At 39.8% G+C, this 22,042-nt stretch overlaps 1 protein-coding gene across 1 annotated transcript in view; it reads right to left on the reverse strand.

Annotated features, from left to right (window-relative positions):
• KCNMA1 (potassium calcium-activated channel subfamily M alpha 1) overlaps positions 1-22,042 on the reverse strand; it is a 527,746-nt gene that overhangs the window by 217,687 nt on the left and 288,017 nt on the right. Inside the window, 1 exon segment of the mRNA XM_025212980.1 lies at positions 14,072-14,140. Coding sequence (XP_025068765.1) covers positions 14,072-14,140 — 69 coding nt within the window.

Genomic DNA, 22,042 nt, shown 5'->3' on the forward strand with positions numbered 1-22,042 from the left:
ACTCTGGGAGCTCAATTTCAGACACTTAGGAGCTGAGTTTTCAGAGCACTTGGCATTAGAGGACTGTTATTCAAGGTGCACCTTCAGTTCAATTACAATTGTGAGTGCTTAGTTCTTTTGCAGATCAGGTGGCACAAGCTCTCAAGGTGGACACTCAGAAAATGATGAGTACATAATGAGGAGCCACCCATGAAAAGTCTTACCCAGTATCACACAGGCACTCTGTAGAGAAGGCAAAAAAGAAGCCAGTTATCAAGAGTCACTCAATCACATGACCTTCCTTTTTCTTTCTAAAATCTCCTGCCTTATTCACTGCATACTTTCTGACTTCTTAATAAATGAGGCAGAAGACCTCTAGGAAGTGGTTTTCAACCTGTGAGCCGCAAACCCCAGGAGGTCCATGGAGCACATCTAGGAGGTCCACAAAAGGTAGCTGTAAAGATGGCGATCCCGTTCAAAGGGGAAGTGCCATGGTGCTGTTGCCTGAAACCAGCAGCAGGTCGCCCAGAACCAACCTTCAGAGCACAGCTGGGAAACCCCACCTCTCATCCTGCCACCGCTGCTGCTTCATGTTGGACCTGTCATTGCTGCAGCCCCATGGCCCCTCCACTCACCCAGTGATATCAGTCTACAAACTGGAACAGGCATGCATGTGTGTGTGCTGAAATTTTTTAGGGGTCTGCAAATGAAAAAGGTTGAAAACCACTCTCTTGGCAGTGGCCTCCAACACCATGCAGCCCTGATTCAGCCCTAGATCTTAGTTCATCTTATGCACTGGACAGCAGGGGTCCTCCAAAAAAGATATGTGATCATGTGATTAAAGACAGTATCATAAATATACACAAAGAGGCTTAAATTAAAGTTGCACAGACAATTTCTGGCATTTTCTAACTTATGATTTTCACTTTCTTCTTCTAATGTAGTTTTCTAATGCACTTTTATAGCTTCTTAGAAAAGCAAAATAAAGAAACCAAAAACAAACAAACAAGCAAATTCCCCCCCCCCCCCAAAAAAAAAAAAACCCAACAAAAATTCCATCCTACTGAAACCCACATGAGTTATCAGCAGGATTAGAAACTTTTTAGGTCCACTGCACAGACTGATATCAACAGTAAATTGCCACCCTCTGTGAACCAGCAGTAAAGTGAGATGAGACAAACATTTTGCGAGTAGATTTAAAAGACATCTGCTAACAAAAGGTTCTTGAGACTCCAGAATATTTGGTTTTGTTCACAGTTCTACAGGAAAGTGTTTCCCAGAGTTGCAGATCACTCTATTTCTCTCTCTCCAAAATACTTCTTCCCACACACTTCATGATGGCCCTTGTTTCCTAGTTCCTTGTCTCCATCAAACTTTGTTCCTTATCCTAAACCCAATCCCAGATTTTCCTCCATTTCAACTCTCAATCTCCTTTCAGGACTCTTCATTCAGTCTTTCCTATCAGGTCCTTGTCCCAGTTTCTTTGCCCATCTTATCTAAATCTATCTCCCTCTACCTTCCAGTCTATCCAAGTCTCACCATCTTTTACCAATTTAATTTCCTTCATATCTATCCCCTTTGAATATAAATACAGTTGCTTTCTTATCCTTGGTAGCTAGATGCCAGCAGAGAGGATAGCCAGAACATAGGAAAGATTGTTTGCTTGTTTCAGATGTGGTAGCTAGTATCACAACAGCCAGGAGAGCAACTGAAGGGAAGTCCTCTTTACTACAGGGCTGTGCGAAATGGGCCCTATTCGATCCAGATTTGGCCTGAATCAGGGACAGTAATTTGATTTGTTGATTCGGATCACTGTCCTTGATTTGATTTGGCCAAATCTGAATCTGAAGATTCGATGCTGATTTAGTGAATCAGTAATTGGGACACAGGCACAGCTTTAAAAGTTTTTTTCTACATACCTTGAGGTAGCAGCACAGCTCATGATCACTGCAGTGCTGGGGTGCATAGAGTGTCCCACATGAGCACAGGGGGCTCTCCAGTGTGCTTGGCAGTGAACCTGGAAGTGGACTGGAAGTACTCCCAGTCCACTTCCAGGTCTCCCAGGGAGTGCACTGGGGGGCCCCCTGTGGCCCCTGGCTCAGCAATCAGCCACAGGGGGACCCTGGGTGCCCCCCCCCAACTTTGGAGGCACCAGTCACCTAGCCGGGGAGGTGTGGGGGGCCCCCCTGTGTGCTCCCCGGTGGACCAGGAAGTGGACCGGAAGTGCATCTGGTCCATTTCCAGGTCTGCTGCTGAGAATGCTGGGGAGCTCCCCATGTCTTCTGTGGGATGCTACATCTGTCCCAGCATCACAGCGTTCAGAGCCCCTGCTACCTAGAGGCATGTAGAAAAAATATTTAAAGCTATATCTATGTCTGAATAGCTGAATCTGTCCAAATCTGTCTGAATCGATTTGGAGGGTTCTGTTCAGCCACCAAATCAGGCCGAATATCCGCCGAATCGAATACAGCCCTACTGTTTAGCCCTTAAGTTCCTGAGTATGCTCAATGCAAAAGTAAATTCTCAAAATTTAGTTGTTAAACTCAGTGAACCTCTAACGAGAATATGCAAACTGAGATGCTGAAAGCTTTGTAATATGGCCAAATTTCAACCTTTCTGTTCCCTGTAAGAACAGTAGAAGTCACAGAAAGAAACCTCCTGCCAAATTTCATGTTTCTGTCTCTCTATTGATTTTCTTAGAAAATGAAACAAACAATTTTTACCTAAACTTAAAAAAGCAGTCTAACGTGGCCATTACACAGTTAATATTTGACATAACAGACAACTACAATCAATATGTAATATTAATACAATGATAAGAAAATATTTTCCCATGGGACTCTGATTTATAGGTGCAGCGGCTGAGTAACACCAATGAACACTAGGACTGTGCAAAGCTTTGGTAGCTGATTCGATTCGAAGGAGATTTGGCCTGACTCGGGGACCAAATCTCTAAATCTGAATCAAATTGGGAAACCAAGTAAAAGCTGCCTCCAGCTGGTAAGCCTCTTGGGGTTGGGGGAGGGGGAAGAGAAGAGGCATGGGGGAGGGAGGGAGGGATTGGGGCTGGGACAAGCTACCCAGCTGGGGTGGGGGGTGCACATTACTCAAGGAGGAGGACAGGGGGCACAGGATGCAGGTGTGGGAGCATTGAGAGTAGGAGCTCTGTGCTGTTTCTGCCCAGAGTGAGCCACACCTGCACCATGCTGCCCCCCCCTCGCTGGCTGGGCAAGCAGGGAAGAGCCCCCGTGGCTACCCCAGGTGGGGCAGAGGCAGGCATGGCTGGAGGAGCCACGGGAGAAGCCCCCATGGCTGTCCTGCCTGTTCCCATCCCCTGCCCAGCCCAGTCTCCCAGCACTGTAAAAAAAACAAAACAGAAAAAAAAAGCCCCCCCGCTCACCGGCTCTGGCAGCATGGACTGGGGCCTCTGAAGGCTTGTGGCAGAGCTCCCCCATGCAACATGGATCCCTCCCCCCCAGCTTGGGACTTGTGTGGCAGCTGCCCCATGGCACAGGTGCAGTGCGGCTCAGCAGAGCACCACATCCTGTCTGGGAGCTGGGGCAGCTCCACCTGTCAGCTGGAGCCCAGGACCACTCAGCCCCAGTGGCCCCAGCTCCCAGACAGCATGCAGCACCCTGCTTAGCCATGCTGCATCCACATGATCACATGATAGGGCATCTGCCACACAGGCAGGCACAGGGGGTGATCCCTGCTGCACCACACTGCATGGGGGTGATTTGCCATGAATGTCCAGAGGCCTCAATTGCTGCTCCTGCAATTGGTGAGTGCAGGGCTTTTTTTTTTTTTAAAGCTCCGCAGTCACTGGCTGCAGGAGTGGTGACTGGGGCCTCTGGGTAGTCGTGGCAGAGCCCCCCTGCATGTTGTGGGGCAGTGGAGGGCAGTGGGGATCACCCCCCTGTCTGGCACCCACACGGTTGCAGCATGGCTGAGCAGGGCACTGCATGCTATCTGGGAGTTGGGGTGGCTCCAGCAGTCAGCTGGAGCTCAGCAGCGCCCAGCCCCAGTGGCCTCAGCTCCCAGGCAGAGCACAGTGCCCTGCTGAGCCGTGCTGCACCCGCACCATGGGGCAGTTGCCATGAGGGTGCCAAGCGGAGGAGGGGGGCTGTACCCACTGCCCACTGCTGCAGGGGGGGAGTGGCTCTGCCACAAGTGCCCAGAGGCCCGCATCACCATTCCTGCGGCTCGTGAGTACAGGGTTTTTTGTTTGTTTGTTTGTTTGTTTAAATGCCAGGACTAGTCCTCTGAATCGGCCAAATCCAAATCCGAAACAAATAATTCCCTATTCACACAGGCATAATCAACACCTATTCAGTAATGCTGTGTGCTATGCACATGCGTGCAACACTGACATGATTAAATATTTGTAAGAAGATCTTATGCTACACTAGGTCATAATCACAAAATATACATTCATGATTGTAGTAACATGTAATATACTGAAAACAACAAAATCTTCTGAAGGGAATAAGCAGAAATATGTTTCATCATAGCTATTCATAATAAATAAGAGTAGGAGTTGATGCAAGCTAGATTTTGTTCTCTCACATGGATGTACACACAATGCAAATACCAACGAGACTGAAGCAAGTTTTATCTACTGCACATCAGTTACAACAGTAACACAAAAATCTATTATCAGTTGCAACTGCTGCTTTACAAAAACTAGTATATGCTTAATCTGTCCAGATAACCCACCGTTTGTATCATATGCATCAATATTTTGTCTCTCAAAAGTTGAGAAAATGGGGATGGGTATAAATTTGATTTTGAAAAAGAAAACTTCACTCAGTATCATATTTGTCTCATCTGTTTACAGGTCTATTTTATTTTTTCCCCCAACTGAATGGCAAGAATTGGAGACATTGTTAAGTATGATATAGAACAATGAAATATGTCAGCCTCTGAGTTTTGCAAATAGGTATCATAAAATACCATTTGATCATTTTTTGTATATAAATCCAATCTATCAAATCAGACAAGACATATCCAATATTTCAAAACTTATAAAGAACTTATAGAATTTCCCAATTTAATTACATTCCTGATTTAGGTTAGGTTTGGCTCTAATGAAGTAACAGCCAGGTAGAAAGCTTCTGATGTATAACTTCTTGGACAGTGCCCAGGTCCATAAGGGATTTTCACATTTTTCTATGGAATGAATAATACTTTAAAGCAAAGATAGTCTCCTGAGTCTTCTGCTCTTCTATTCATAACTAAGTAGAGCATGTAGCATCACATTGATTTGTTAAAGGAAAAATATTTAATGCATTTTTAGTGGAATGTAATACATTTTAGCATCTGGAATTAGGAAGAAGGACCAGATCCACTGGTCCATCTGACCAACAAAATCTCCAAGGACTTCCAGTTAAATTTCTGCAGGCCATATGGAAGCCTCTGTTCTACTATTATCTGAAATGTAACAAAGTCTCTGTCAATTTGGAAGGTGGGTTCATTTGAACAACAAGCCTTTTAATTTAACAGGATGCAAAAACTCACACACCTAAGAGAAAATAATATAGGTCATATAAGACATATAAGCAATGCAACAAAGCCCTAAATTACTTAGGCATTATGGTAGATAAACAATTGAACATGTGTTCACACTTTGATCAATAGCAGAGATAGCAAATGAAAACTTGAATATCCAAGTAAGACTGAAGTGGTGATAATACCTTAATCTTTGGAATCAGTGAGACCACTACTAGAATACAGTATTGTGACTACAGCTTAAAAAAATGTAAAAAAAATCATTCAAAAGAGAGCAACAAGACTGAGTAAGAAGCTCAAATGATTTAATCTATCCAAGAGATTGTTAAGAAATAAGTGCCTACATGGAAGTGATATCTGATAATAACTCCCTAGTGCTCCTGCCGATTGAGTTCCCAAGGTGCTAAGCACTATCTATGTTTTAAGGCTAAGGACAGAAATTATACATAAACCAGTACAAGTCATCAGAAATGGGTTCAAATCTGTAACACAACAGAAGTTCAGAGCACATAAACTGCTTTCAAAATGGTCAAAACTGGTTTAAAATAAACTGGATGGATACAGTATCAGACTTAACTGATTTAGGTTAAATCAATTTATTGAACTTCTGTCAGATCCCCTCCAGTTTTAAATTAACTCACAGTCCCCCAGCATCCCAGGATACTTTGCGGCTTCCCCACAACCCCCTCTGCCTTCTATGGTGGGCAGGCTAGCCTTGGCCTAAGCTGTTTGTTCCAGCCGAGCAGGGAGGTATGTTCTACCGCCCCCTGGTTTGTGGCCTGGACCACTGCAGGCATGTGGCTGCATTTCCAGAATCAAAAGTGAACGTCTGTTCAGTTGTTTATTGGTTCCATTTATGCAGCTTAGACTAACCTGTGAAGATTGAACCGATTCAACCTCAGGCTTTCTGACTGTCTATACTTAGCCTAAATGTACAAACTGTCCACTGCTAGCTTCTAAATACAGGCTCCCCTGAAAGCTCACCAAATCATAGAAACAGAGTTGTGCGCATTATTAATTTTTGTTTTACATTCCTCTGATGGGGGTACCCATCAGTGTACCAATATGTTAGTGTGCAGGAAAAAAAATGAAATACTGTAAATTTATATTACATCAATAAGTTAACTGCACAATGCCTTCTCTCTGGGCATCAAAATGCAATAAGGCTTTGATAACTAGTCACAAGACTTTCTAGGTAGTCTAACACTTAGTACTATTACACTGTCTTATAGATAGCTTGGGCACTGGATAGTTTGAAGTTTAATACATAAATCATCATTGAGCACCATGGAAAGTAACCTGCCGCTTCCTGTTAAGAGTAATTTCCATCAACCGTGAATCTTTGACTTATTGCCAGAGCTATGCAATATTTATAGGAGTCTCTTCCTTTCAAATAAGACAGACTTGTTGAACTAGCATTATGTTTCCTTGAGTAAAATAATGATAGAAAATTTGCTACCAGGTAATTCTGTTCCTTGCTATTAGAACATATGAAAAAAATTCTTTCAGATCTATTTTTAATGTATAAAGATTTCAGAGAAGGATAGAATGGATCTTTGCCTTCCTATAATATCCAGTTATCTCCTCCTTGAAGAACAGAAATAATGGTCAGTAAGTTCTTGATGCTATATTAATGTTAGGCTCTATGTATTGGGTTTCTATACAAGTATTAAACGAGTAAGTGGAAAGACTTAGTGACATGTTGAACTTTTGACTCAGTAGATACTGTTTTATTTATGGATAAAAAAGAAAATAAATATAAGCTTGGCTCCCAGATAAAAAATTCACAGCACAAAACCATGTCAAAATCTAGGAAGACTGTCTGTCTTTCCCCAGGAAAGACCAGGTATTGTATTGCCTGGGAAGAGGTGAGTCAGGAATTAGTATGACACATTGAAAGATATATGTGGAAACCCAGGACAGATAGCATAAAAGGTAGCAGGATAATAGAAAGAATCCATAATGGGGGTTTGCTGAGGTCCAAAACTAGAAGACATAGGAGTGGTGGCAGTCAGAACAGAGGTGCATCAGCCGAGCTAGGAGAACCCTCCATAGCTCCAGTCTTTGCCAGTCTCACCCTTCAGTGGTATGAAGTCCATATATTTTACTATCATAGGGCAACAAACTTCAAAATCTCTAGGTGACTAAAACCTGTTTTCTAATGCTACAAAGCAAATTCAATTTCTGAAAATGTAATCCCCAAATGGGAACCTTTTCTGATTTAGCAACATCCCCCTTCTTCAGATTTTACTGCTAATCCCCTAAATACTATTGATCCCTGGCTAAAAACAAGGGCCCATTTTTAAAATAAAGAATTAATGGCAAGCTTCTGAGTAAATGAATGATAAAAACCTGTTTTAAATCTTGTGGTGGATGTACTGTACCATTCCCCATGAAAGTCAAATATTAGCAGTATACTATATTGATCAGTACTGAATTAGAATGTTATAACAAGGAAATGTGATGTTATTGACTATATAGCATTACAAAGTTCAATAGACACAGCTCTCATTTTAAATTGGCTCATGCTATACCCAGATGAAATGCATAATATTAGTGTAATAGCCTCCTTATATTTGCCATGTAATTCAAATGAATATAGATATAATTTGAAATATTAAGGCTTTCCAGGGTATCTCTCAAAAGCTTTGTGTGTGGTAGGTACACAGATCCCATAATGAGATTGTATGTATACCAACTATTCAGCACTTGTAACTCAAGAGGCATTGCTTCTTTCTTCTGGGCTCTAAGATTGACATTAATACAGATTCCATACAACTATACACAAAATCAGTGCATAAGACACTAAAAAGATACAAGGCAAAAAAAACACAATACGACATTACATGCTACAGTATATTAAAGCCCAGTTACCACAAACAAATGAAAGATTGCTCCCAGGAGTTAAGCCCTTAACAAGATCGCCAACCCCTAGGAGGTGTGCACCATGTCCATTATACCCAGTACCCATTAGAACTAACAATAGCAATACTGAAATCAATGCTCTTTAAAATAGCTGTCTTTTTTTTGGTTGAAGAAGATACTGACAAGCAATACAATGGCAATAAATTAACTGAGCAACATAACGTATTTTATTCTGGGAGCAAGCAACTGCACTTTCTATCACAATTTTGCACTACTCATCATGCCACCATCAGCATGCCTTCACCACAAGATAAATATACTCATAAGCAAGAAGCCAAGTAGAGGTGCAACAACTGCAGATCCTTGAAGATGCTAAGTGTTGCAGTAACTTCTCTGCAGTTGGATCATATCAATAATGCCAAACTGACAGGAAGCCACCTCTCTTTTCACACATCTACTAAAAACAACACAGAAGAATAAGACTAAACAGAAGAAAAAAAATAAGACGCAAACACGCAACAGAATAGACATGACAAATAAGACTGGAGTATGGAAAACTGGAATGTAGGAAATTGAAAGATGACTTAACAATGAGAAAGAGCATTATTAACTGTTAGACCATGATGAGCAGTTAAAATATAAGGATTTGATAGGCCATGCCATATTTATTTCATTCATACCAAAAATGGCAGAATGAGCTGTAGCTAAAGGTGTGAGGCCATAACATGGGAGTTTATAAGAATATGCAAATCATGCCAACACAAGAAAAGAACAGAACTAAAGAAGCAAACTTATTCAGTGAGTTATTTCAATAATGAGCTCATGTATTAAAATTAATATGAACACAGAATACAAACTACCCATGGGTACTTCAGTGGAACAATATGGTAACTTTAATGTGTACTTTATAGTGATTAACCTGGTTCAAAACTGGATTGGCAATGCAAATAATCAGCCATTTGGTCATTGTTCATGGGAAGTGAAACTACAAGAGAACATGAACTACTGTATTATAGAATATGTTTAAAAAAAAGACTTGTGGGGGGAGGGAAGACATCAATAAGGATGTGAATATGAGGACAATATGGTAGATACAGAGGATACACCATCACAATACAAAACAAATGGGAAAAAAAGAGAGGGAAGAAAAGATGGCATACAGCAGAAAGTCTGTTTTCCAAAAGTACTAATCTGATATACCAAAGATGTCATAAGGTAAAAAGTCCTACAGTTTATATTTTATTCCATATTTCCTGCAAAGAAGTTAGTGCATGAATCACAAGAACCAACAGAGAAACAAAATGCTATTCTCTCTCCTTGAAATTGGGGGCTCATATAAATATGCATATATATACATATATATATATATATATACACACACACACACACACGGACACATGAATATATATATATATATATATATATGTACATATATAAAGAGAAAGATAGACAAAGGTGTTATCTTCCTGAGTTCTTGGCAAGGAATTAGTCCTGAAGTTAGGAGGAGTGAAGGTAGGGTTGAGGTTGGAAGGAAAGGTAACGAAGAGGGCATACCGCTTTCGGCTTCTGCAAACGACAAGAAAAAAATTGCAAATCAAACACTTTGATAAGAAATCAACTGACACCAAAACAAACACAAAAAAACCCTTTATTTAAAATTCTCCAAACGCTGTAACGTTAAAAAAGGTTTTTCTGTTGAGAATGAGAACAAATAAATGGAAAGACAGAGAAAATTTAACAGAAGGAGTCAAACACAGGGTGCAAGAGGGAAGAATGTTGGTTAAGTTTTCATCCTTGCCTATATTTGGAGAAAATAAGATATAAAAAAGAAATGGGACTGGCATTGAGGGACTGTGATTTATGCTGGTCTTTGTATTTTACATTGATGCGGCTGTAGTGCAGTCACTTAGAAATGTTAGAAATTTTCACTTTAACAATCTCAGAATGATTCTCCCCATGTTCCTGTAAACTAACATATTTCTCATAGAGAAAAGGCATTTCCACAACTGGACTAAAAATAAATATTTTACAATATTTTAGCTTTTTTAGACTACATCATAGAAACAAGAGTAAATCTGAAAAAAGAGTTCCTCATACATATTAAGACTGACCATATCAAAGTTCATTAGTTCCAAAGTAGAATAAATTACTTCAAGTGCACTAACAGCTGATTCACAATCTCACCTGCAATCAGTTTGTGCAGCCCTCTATGCCTGGGCAGAGACCCATTGCTGTCATTGAGATAGTACACAGTTGCAAGGATCTGTGATAATAGATCCTCAAAGAAGATCTAAACTCTAAATTGTCTCTTAAAAATTAAACCTAAGTATAAGGAATATTAAGTGATTTGTTGAGTGCTAAAAGAAAAGTGTAATTATGGTCTAGATGCAAGAGTAGAAATCTATAATGAACAAAATATAGCCTGTATATGGTCATTATATTTGTTTTAAAAATATCTTACATGTGTAAGACCATATTAACTCTACTTCAATTTTCATAAACGTTTTAAAAGCATGTTTAAGTCCTACTTGTAAGAAATTCAGTAGAATCATGAAACACCTATGCGCTAAGGCCCCAATACTGCTAACAGGATTGTGGTTTATACTTTGAACAGTACAACTAAGACTAGTAGGGAGAACAAACACTATCGATGGTATGAATCAACACAGTACCAATGACCTAAAGGGAGCTATGCTGATTTAAAATTGCTGAGGATCTGTCCCTGTGTTTGATAATATTGGCAAAAATGTACCCTAATTTATAAATCCTTAGGATTCCACACTGTGTCTTTGTAGATAACTGTGCGCTAGTACAAGGCTTTCCAACTTTTGAGTGACCAGGATCCATAATCTGCATAGACAGCAGGCCCCTGACTGTCACACCTGGACTCTGCCTCCCCACCCCTCCTCACAGGGGGAAGCACAACTCCCCATGCAGGACATGGGTTGTCTGGGCCACAATGGGCCCTGCCCATGACAGCCTGCCCCGAAAGGCAGTGCAAGAAGCAGAACCTGGAGGAATGGGAGCGGGAGAGCCTGGAGATTCTGGAAGCAGGTGCAGCAGGAGCAGTGGGAGAAGTGGCAACTGGGAGGGAGCCCATGGGTCAGGTCAGTTATTAACCCCTTGCAAACCACCAGCGGGACAACCTTGCACTAGTACAAATGATCCTGTAATTCTAGCATCCAACTCACTAACTTCAAAGAGAGTTCTGTGCAAACACAGGAGCAGATTGTTTATTCATGTAGAAATATTACATGTTTTTATAAATAACAATGGATCCTGAGGAAGAGGGATGATGCCTTCTGATTACTTATGAAGAACTAACTAATAGAAAATTTTCATTGGTCCTGACAGAACTGGTATGATTCAAGACCCCCTAAAATGTAAGTAATGAATGCTTTGGGTTCCAATTCAGGAAGGCTTAAATCTCAGGCCTTTGGTAAGTCAATGGGATTTTACTTGATTTTAAAGCATGCCTATCAATGTATTACATTAATTTTTACCATTATTTTAAGTACACGCTTAAATGCATGCTGATTTGGGCTAAAAAAACAGAAAGGTAAAATGGTAGCAGAATGGTATGATATTGTGGTCCACTATGACATAGAGCTCAGGGCTATAAATTAATGTTACATGTCATAGAAAAGTAGTTATTCCTAGTTTCTATAGAAATGAAAATATGTTGGCCCTGATGTTCACAAGATACTGAACCCTAGAACAGTCACTGGTACATCACAGCAAGAGGTACCATTTTGACACTGGTTTATTATAGCAAAGTCTGATATTCAAACAAGTTTACTTATATATTGATGTCTAGCTATATTAAACATAAGCTCAAAAGGGTTAATATGTCATCTTTAGTATTGTTCCCTAAATTGTCGATGTGTTCTTCCTATCAATCTTATTAATTATGAACTTTTAAATTGTGTGAATGTAGGTAAGAAATGCCCTGTCTTACTGTTACTTTACTTGAGATTTCTATACATTCTGTGATTAAGGATTCATTCCAGCTTCCCTTGAAGTTGTCAGCAAGATTCTCATAGGAGTCCTGGGACATCTCCCATATTACTATAGAAAGACTACAGTTTCATATCTTATGGTCACTAAATGACCATGGAAGCAGTATCTGCAAAGAGTTGGGAATTCTTGGTGAGAACCAATATAAATTAATGCTTCATGTAAAAAGTGTCCATTAATGTCCTTTCTAAAAATGGATTAAATTGATTTAACATACAAGACCAACAACTGGTTTAGTTTACATCAGCTAACACAGAATGAGTTTGATCAATGGAAAGTGTTTATTTTAAGATGAGCCCATGGGAGTCAAAAAACATTTCAAGATTCTGACAAAATAGCAGTCCCTTAATCTTCATGACAAAAAGAATATTGAGCATCACATACACCATTTCACACATAACTTGTCAAAAAGATGAAAACATGTACATGGGAATACTCACATAACAAAGAAACAGATTTGGATTTTGTAACAGATATCCCTTCTCCTTTTCAAAGGTTTTTTAAATAGAAACATGGATAATTAAATGAAGATCAGGAAAGAGTCTTTAAATGAAGGCATGGAAGAATATGAAAGCCTTCAAAATCTCAAAGAACTTATGACACTTGGTTCATTGAGAGAATTTGTTGTTCTGGTAAACTCTAAGGTTGTATAAACTCAGTGTTATCTATCAATGGTTTTATGTGAGCAGGTGCCAAAAAATTATGTATGTGCGTGTGTGTGTGTGTGTACACAAATATATACACACATACACACATATTTGTGTTTGTGTGTGTGCATAATTTTATTGCATCATCTTAAAACCGTAAGAGTTTTAGGCCAAGTAAGGATAAAATTCAGCTTAGACTTTATATTTCCATATTTTTAATATAAACCCAGAGGTATGTTCCTAACATACTGCAAAAATATTTAATATGATTGCAAACCTAAATTACACTGTATCACAACCAGGGAGAACACATTGTAAGAGGGTTTTTTTTCTGACATTTCCAGATATAATGGGGCTGAACATAATGTAAATGCAGGGATGAAAGCCCCAGTAGATTAAGTGTAAATTTGACTACAATATACATTAGCTCAGACTGTTATTTGTTCTCATATAAAAAAAATGCAATAATTTTAAAAAACCTAAAGCATCCTTTGTCTGCATGTGAATTTTTATTACTAACTATAGAAAACCTTTAATCACTTTTTGATAGAAAAAGAAATTGATATACTGAAATTTTCTTACTAAAATTAATTCTCCATAGCTTATTCATATTATTCTGAGGAATTCATGCAGCACATAATAGGTAGTATTATTATAAGATAGTTAGTGTCTTCCCATTTTCCATTCCTGACAGTCTAGTAAAATATGTTGGACTCTGAACTGGAGCTGACACATTCCTTTGTAAGGCAAAGGATATAAAAGAAGTTGTTATTTGATTGATATTAAATTATATTTATTGAGGAAGATTGCTCATAAAAATATCTTTTATCCTGAAACAAGGTATTTGACATTAAATTTGTTTGGGTGTAGAGACATGGAGAGAGATCCTGCCAGGATTATGTGAACTGGTGTAAAGTGATGCCATATTAATTATGCTTTGAAATGCTTTCAAAGGTGTAAGAATAGCAATGTCTTTTTTTCTGAAAAAAAAAAGCAGACCAAATTGTCCATTTGCATTCCAAAAAATCTGTTAGATTTGATAGTCATTGACATACCTGCTTTCCCGTTTTTCCGATTTGTATTCTATGGCTATCATTAAAAGCTTCAGCTTTGCAAACACCAGCCTGCAAGAAGAAAAAAGCTAAGAGTCAGTCCTTCTTCATGCTCAACTTCACATAATGAGAGCTAGTCAAAATATTCCACTTTTTTTTGATAAATAGGGGGACATTTTTTTCCTGATAATTCTTATCTTGCAATCAGATCTACAAAGAACATTTCTTAAGGCCTTTCCATTACTATGATTATCAAGAGACATCCTTCATCCAAATACGGCTCTAGTAAGCAAACAACAGGTTATTAATACAACACTGTTTTGATGGTAATTGACACAGCGTTGCAGAAGAGGTAAATTTTCAAACTACGCAGGAATAGTCACATGATGCCTGTCAGAGGTATTTCATTCCTTAGACCAGTGCTTCTCAATTTAGACTCAAGGTATCTCTCGTTAGACCCAAAGCCAGATCAGCTCAGAAAATGCCAGCTCTTATCTTTCACTTGTCAGAAAAATAGTAGAGCAATTCTTGTTGCACAGAACTCAGATAAACCACAGCAGGACAGTGCTGTGTTTTTGACATTATGGAGTCCTATTTGAAATCTCTATGAATCATGTGAAGAAATGTGCACATTTAACAGTAGTAATATTGCGTGATACCCCATAGCACCCTGAAAACGATCTCATGGCACTGTAGAATATGCAGCACCCCGGTTGAAAACATTTGCTTTGGATAATATATCTTCTAGTATTTATTTTAAAAACAGAAGACTCGTTAAAAAAGTCAATATTTCCCAACACTTACCAACAGTTAACAAAGGTATTATCTATTCTAACTAGGGAAATACCAAGATAATCTCAGATATCAGTGTGTGGAAAAATAAATGCTGACTCTTAATAAAGACCATTTTAGCTGTGAAATATACATGAATCGCTATTTACCAATACATCCCAAAGGTGATATTCATCAGAGTACCAGCTTTACATTGCTGTAATTTCACTAAGTTTAACACAACATAAACAGTCTTGTTGTACATGGTCATTTCCAAAATTATGAAATAAAACACAGTACAATTTCTAAGTAGGAAGAATTTGCATTCCATCACCAAATTAAAATGTACATGAATCCAATATTCCATGCCTCTATGCTACAAATTTGTAAAATGTGCATTGTATACTAATTTGAGTGTTTCTTTTATGGCACTCTAAAGAACTTCATCCTTTTACAGTTACATATTTAACACTTTGTGCATCTTATATTGTACTTCGTACACTATACTTGTACATTTATGTTGTACAACTGACAATTTCCTTGAACCTGAAATTATCTCTAAGACCCATAGACTTCCATTAATGTATATATGTGTGAGAGAGAGACAGAGAGCAACAAAGAGGTAGTGGGGGAGTGGGTCACATTTTCCTAGAATTTATCTGAACAATAAGGACTGAGGACTATCTTTTGTACATATCTGGCTGAGACTACTACATGAGCTGCTGAACTGAAAATATAAATTGCTGTTGCAAATTTTGGAAGAAATGACAAAGTAAGGGTCACTTGAAATCCTTGAAAATAGTTGGAGTGTTGGAGTGTTGTTATGGACATGTTGGTCCAGGAAATATATGGAACAGAAGGATTTTTAGTGATACCTTTTACTGAATCAACTATATACTTGAGGCAATATGTTATAAAAGCTTTTGGGCACAAAATGCCCAGCCTCCTGGAAAAAATTAAGCTAGTGATGTGAAAACCCTTGCCTTGAAATATAGGCTTTCTGTGTCCTGATGCTTATGTAAGGGTCAACAGAGATTGGAGAATGTAATTTGCATCTGCTGAGCCCCCAAACTTAGGGTCAGGGAGGTTGCAAAGGAGGCCACACAGTAGTGAACTGTGTTAAGTTTCCTGCTAATATAAGTTATACCTGAAACCCCAAAGCAGTGGCTGTAACTTACATCAGGGCTGTGTGAATCAGATTCATGGAGCTAATCATCTCCCTATGAGCATGCTACCTTTAGTGCAGCCTTCTTGTACATTCATTTTCAACTAAGCGTAATGTTAACAGTGGGGTGGCCTGAGATTCTGTATTGTGATAGGCATTCAATGTGCAAACATCATAGAACAGAAAAAAGAATGGTGTGATTTACAAAGTACAGGAATGAGAGCCAAGAACTCTAGGAAATCTAATTCTTGCTCAGGCACTGCCTCAGTGTATGAACATTAGGGCTCTGTGAAGCTTTGGTCCCTGATTTGATTCAGTGGCTGAAACTCAGAATCTGAATTGAATCAGGAGACCCTTTAATTTTTCTGAATAGAATCAGAACCCTCCAAATCCATTTGGAGAGATTCGGCAATTTGGATATAGACACAGTTTTAAATGTTTTTTCTACATACCACAAGGTACCAGGTGCCTCGTGAATACTGCAATGCTGGGGCAAATGGAGAATCCCACAGGAGCATGGGGGGCTCCCCAGACCACTTGACAGCAGACCCGTAAGTGGACCAGAAGCTCTTCCAGTCCACTTCTGGGTCCACTGGGCAGCGTACCGGGGGGCCCCTCTGAGCACCCTAGGCTCGGCGAGTGGTGCCTCCTTGGTCTGGAGGGGCACCCGGGTTCCCCCTGCGGCCAATCACTGAGCCGAGGAGGCACGGGGAGGCTCCCCAGGACACTCAGCGGCAGACCCGGAAGTGGACTGGAAGTACTTCTGGTCCACTTCTGGGTTCGCTGCCGAGCTTGTAGGGGGGCCCCCTGTGCTCCTGTGGGATGCTCCATCTGCCCCATCATTGCAGCATTCATGAACCATGCCTGATACCTTGAGGTATGTAGAAAAAACATTTAAAGCTGTGTCTATGGCCGAATCGCTGATTCTCTGAATCAGCATTGAATCTTGAGATTCAGATTCAGCCGAATTGAATCAGAGACAAATCAACTAATAGAATCTCTGTCCCCAATTCAGGCTGAATCCAAATCCGAATTGAATATGGCCCATTTTGCACACCCCTAATAAACATGGGAAATTCACTTCACTTTTCTGCTTCTGTTTCTCTAACTGTATCATAGAGACAATAACAGTGGCTTTTGTAAAGTAACACAAACAGGGAAAAGATTATATCAGTATAAAGCAGTAGCACTGGTATATCATATATAATTCCAGTATTTAATTTTCAAATTGACTTGCATGGCTAAAATATTTTTTTTTGTTGCCTGCACGTGATTAAACCACTGGATGGGCAAACCTTCATCTTTCATGCTTTGTGCAACAACCACATAATATAATTAACAAAAAGCATGTCACTGCTTGCAGAATAATGAAAAGAACAGAATAATATCATTTGTCACAAAAGGGCTTGTACTGGTAGTCTTCTGAATATAAGTGCTACAATAACAAGTCAGATCACTCCCCCCCCACTCCCCCGTCCCATAATTATTGTGTAGAGGTCCACAAAAATCGACGATGACATTATAGGAAGCCTTAATCACTTTTTTACTGCCAGTTTCATCTGTTAACTACAGGAGTTTCAACACAGATGTTCATGAACAAAGGCTCTTAAGAAGCTGAGTCCAACTGTTTCTACCTACCCAGAGAGAAATAAATTGTTCTTGTCATTAAAATCAGCCTTCTTGAGGGAGCACTGTTGATGGAAAATAGATATTTGTCTTTATAGATATTTTAGGGGACTGGTTGTATCTTAAAATGTTACATTCATTTTTGATATTTTGTATTAATTAATAAAAAATTTAAAAAAATCAGCTTTCTTGACTGGTAAAGGCTACTTGTTGACATAAGTTAGATACTTGTACCTCCTGTACTAATTGTACACAAAACTATCAAAATATGTGCTTATTTATATATCTATTTTACTTTTATGGCACATATCATCATAATATCTTAGCAGCGGAACATAAAGATATAATATTGGTTAATCATTAATTTATACAAAAAATGTCTGTAGTAAAGGTATTCTATATAAAAATTATGCTATTGGGTGGAAAATATTTCTTCTTCTGAGAAAGAATCTATTTTTTCCTGAAAGCATCTGTACCATTGATAGTACACTTTTTCCCCCCTCAAAGCCAGATCTCAAGCCATAATCATTTTCTTCAGGCTGCTTTCAACAAAGGACATGTAGTATCCTCAGAATACAAAGGAGTCCTCTAATTTATTTTTATCCAGAAATTCTATTCACATAGATTTTATTGCATTTTTCCTTATATTAACATACGCACACACAACTGCAGTACATAAGAAGATACACAACAGTATCTTAAATTCAGCAAATCATTATAAAATTATTCCACAGATCTGTTATTTTTGTCACCTGAAACTGTACTTTGTATGTATAGTGCTGAGGATGAAACTAGTTCTGGTGACTACTACTTTGCTTTCTATCACATAGAAGACATAGCTTTCAAATTCAGGATAGAGACTGTCTGAAAATACACTGAATTTCATAAGACTTGTCTATTAGAGTGGACATTATTACACTGTATATACATTATCTGAAAAATAAAATATTAGTGTCACTTTTTAGTCACCTATTTCTGTGTTTGAGATTTTATGATCTAATTTTAGACTCACTCCTATCAGGAGCTGAGCACTTTGCCTTTATCCACTAAAACACTTCAGGAGGTACTGCAAAAGTATTTAAATAGTCTCTGACTTCACAGGACTATTTGCATGCTTAAGGTGAAATACTTGTTTGGCTAACCTAGTGGATCATACCAATTTTTAGTACCTTGAAGATGGAACCCTGGGTGTACTGTGTGGCATTTTCAGCAAATGAAATGAGTTTGTTGGTGGAGTTTTTTATGTCCTTCTGTATGTGAGATGTACAGTATAGCATGTCATTGACTACATAACTTATTAAGATCGAGCCAAATTAAATGGTCTGGTTTTCTCCTGTAAGAACAGAGGTGTACAAAGAGAACAGAGATGTACCTATTACTTTTGATGCAAAACTTGGGGGATATGAAGCAAAACTTGGGGTGGAAGGCAAGTGCTCCTTTGTCATATATGGAGCAGCGCCCCCCCCAGCCACAGGACTTCAGCTTGAAAGGCCATATGAGGTCAGGCCCTAGAAGGCTATCTGGAGCATCCCCATGCCACCTGGTCATAGAAGGGTCTTATCTGCTCCTGCCACATTCCTGCACCCAGCTCCTACAGCTGGGTAGCATAGGACTGTTTCTGCTCAGCTTCTAGGTCTGAGCAGCACAGGGCTTCCCCAAGCCTGTTGCCTGCTCTTGTTCACATGATTAAACCACTAGATGGGCAAACCTTCATCTTCCATGCCTTGTGCAACAACCACATAATATAATTAACAAAAAGCATGTCACTTGGCTTCTAGGGCCAGGCACACAACCCAGAGCTCCTACAGCCAGGTAGCACTGCAGGTTCTCCAGCTTAGCTCTTATGGTCCAAAGGGCAGGGCTGCTCTAGATGCAACAAAGATTCTGGGGAAGAAGGGCATCCTTCCAGCACCCGCCTTTAAGTTGGCAGCCTGTAACGGGACCTGAACCCTCTTACTCAGAAACAAGGGAGGGGAAGGAAAACTCGACCAGTACACCGGAGTCTGTGACAAAACACTCCACAGGAAGGTGGCTGCTTTGGCAGATGGCATCCCAGAGAGAATTGTGAGAAACATTTGCAAGTAGAGTGGGGATTGAAGTGGCCAGTCAAAGCAAAAGGAACCCACCCCAGGGAGCCAGAGGCAGGTATCACTGGCTGCCCTCTGATTAAAAGATTAAAAACTCTGGTGCGTGGCTATGGGGTGAAGATAGGTGATTGAAAGGAGGTGGAACTCCTGGGCACATAAGCCCAGTCCCTGAGACCAAGCAGGCAGTCAGGCCCTGCAAGCTGCAGGGAAAGGAGTTCCCACAGGGAAGCTGACAGAGGGGAAGCAGCGCCCAGGGAAATGATGTTACCCATAGGGGTGAGATAAGTTTAGCCCTGTAGGTTATAGTTTGTGGGATGCTAGCTTTGTGAAGGCAGTATACATGTGTTTTGGTTGTGCTATTAATATGTTTACTTGTTTGGTATATAACCAGTGGACCTGGTGTGGCTGAAAGGGGAGAAGTGATGGCCCCAGAGATAAAGCCTTGCCCTGGGTCAAGGGCACCAAGGAGGCTGGACTAAGAGCAAGTTAGAGCTGAGTGGCCCAGGGGCTGGAGGCACAGCCTGGCTGAAGCTGAGGGAGTAGGAGCCTGAGCCTGAGCCTGAACAGGATGATCGAGGCAGCCAGCAGCCAGTTGGAGGCTGTGGAGATTGGAAAGTCTAGACCAGAGACAGTTTGCCTAGGCCATCAGTCAACAGCTAGATTAACTCATAGGCTAAAGTTAGTAAAGCCAAGACCTAACAAGGGATCAAATGGCAATGAAGGCATGCAAGGCATGGGCATAGCTGTACGGGTGGCAGGAGGCCATGAAAGTAGCCCTCAAGGGCCGGAGGGAATGAAGACCAGGCAAGAAAGAAAGAGACAGAGAGAGAGAGAAAGAGCATGTACCTAGGTTCACCAGCCTCCCCTCATGACTTTCAGCAACAAGCCATGGCAGGAAAGGAAGCAGGAACAAGGGCCTAACAGTATTGGGGCAGCCCCGGCAGGGCATGCCGGCAGCCCTTGGGTACCAATCCTGTCACACAGCTCCTCTCCCCTCTCTAGTTACACTACTGGATGAAAAAGGAATTTTTTTTATAGGCAGAACAAGGCAGAGGCAGAGTCAATTAATGTGTTAAGTCACTGGCCAAAGCCCATCATACAGGGAAAGCCCAACAAGGACAAAAACTGTTGTGAAACAGTTTCTGGTGTCATGTAGTCTGGTGAGATAAATCCAACATCTGAGGATTTTCCCTTTAATATCAGTACTTATTCATCATCAATACTTATCATTTAGCATTCTATTTATCAGACTATCTAAAATTATTTTACAAGTATACATCAGTTAAGATTAAATAGATAAAGTAATTAAATAGGTAAAGATAAGTGCTAAAACATGAAGTTTCATAAATCCTAAGAAGTGGTGAGGGACAGAAACTCTGAAGGACATACTCTTGGGTGGAAGAGCCATGAACTATGGGAGCCTATCTGTACACAGCTGTATTTGTGAAAATATCCTATGACCTGATTCTCATGCCAGTGTAATTCAAAAGAAAAATTACTGAAGTCATTGGAATTACAGCAAGCTAAATGAGAGGTGAATCAGGCGACTGGGGACTTTAATATAATCTATTACATAAGTCTTAGCTAAGGGGGCACTAGGATTTCTATGTCAAATTAGAATTTTAACTACAGTCTCAGGTGCGGAAAGACACAGAGATGCCATATTTTAAAGGCGTGTCTTCTGTCCTAATCCCTTCTGTCCAATAAAATGAAACATAATTAGCTTTTATACATTGGAAGTGATGAATGACTGAGTGGAACAAAATACTCGCTGCCAGATTCAGGGTAGGGAAAATATTGCTCAGGCTTACAGTTAAACTACTAAAGTACGCAATGTTAGATTCTCTCAGCCTGAATCAGGATCTAGTACATGCTTCAGAGATAAATTATTTTAAAATGTTCAAAATATTTGTGCATAAACAATGCTGAATAGGGTTGCACAGAAACATGCTTCACATAGTTTAGCACTTTATTTAATATTTCTGTGATGGCTCTAGAGATAATCAACAAATTTTTACTCCTTTCATGGTGCCATTGCTAAAAATCATGTTAATGTCAAGAAATTTTATTCCAACAGGCTCATTGTGAAGACCATCCAATATAGGCCATTATTCTTAATTTCTTTAAAAGATCTTCTGGTTTGGGATCAGGCAACATGTTCCCATTATTATGGAGACATGTATAGTCTGGTAAAATAATTGAAAGAGAAAATGGATATTTGATGTTTGCATAGGCTGAGAGGTCAGGTTTGGTAGGAGTACTGGTTTATACTTACTGTGTAGGCATTACAAGCATCAATTGCATATTACAAAGCATCAAAACACT

This window comes from Alligator sinensis, unplaced genomic scaffold (genome assembly GCF_000455745.1).
Source record: "Alligator sinensis unplaced genomic scaffold, ASM45574v1 scaffold109_1, whole genome shotgun sequence".
NCBI lineage: Eukaryota > Metazoa > Chordata > Crocodylia > Alligatoridae > Alligator > Alligator sinensis.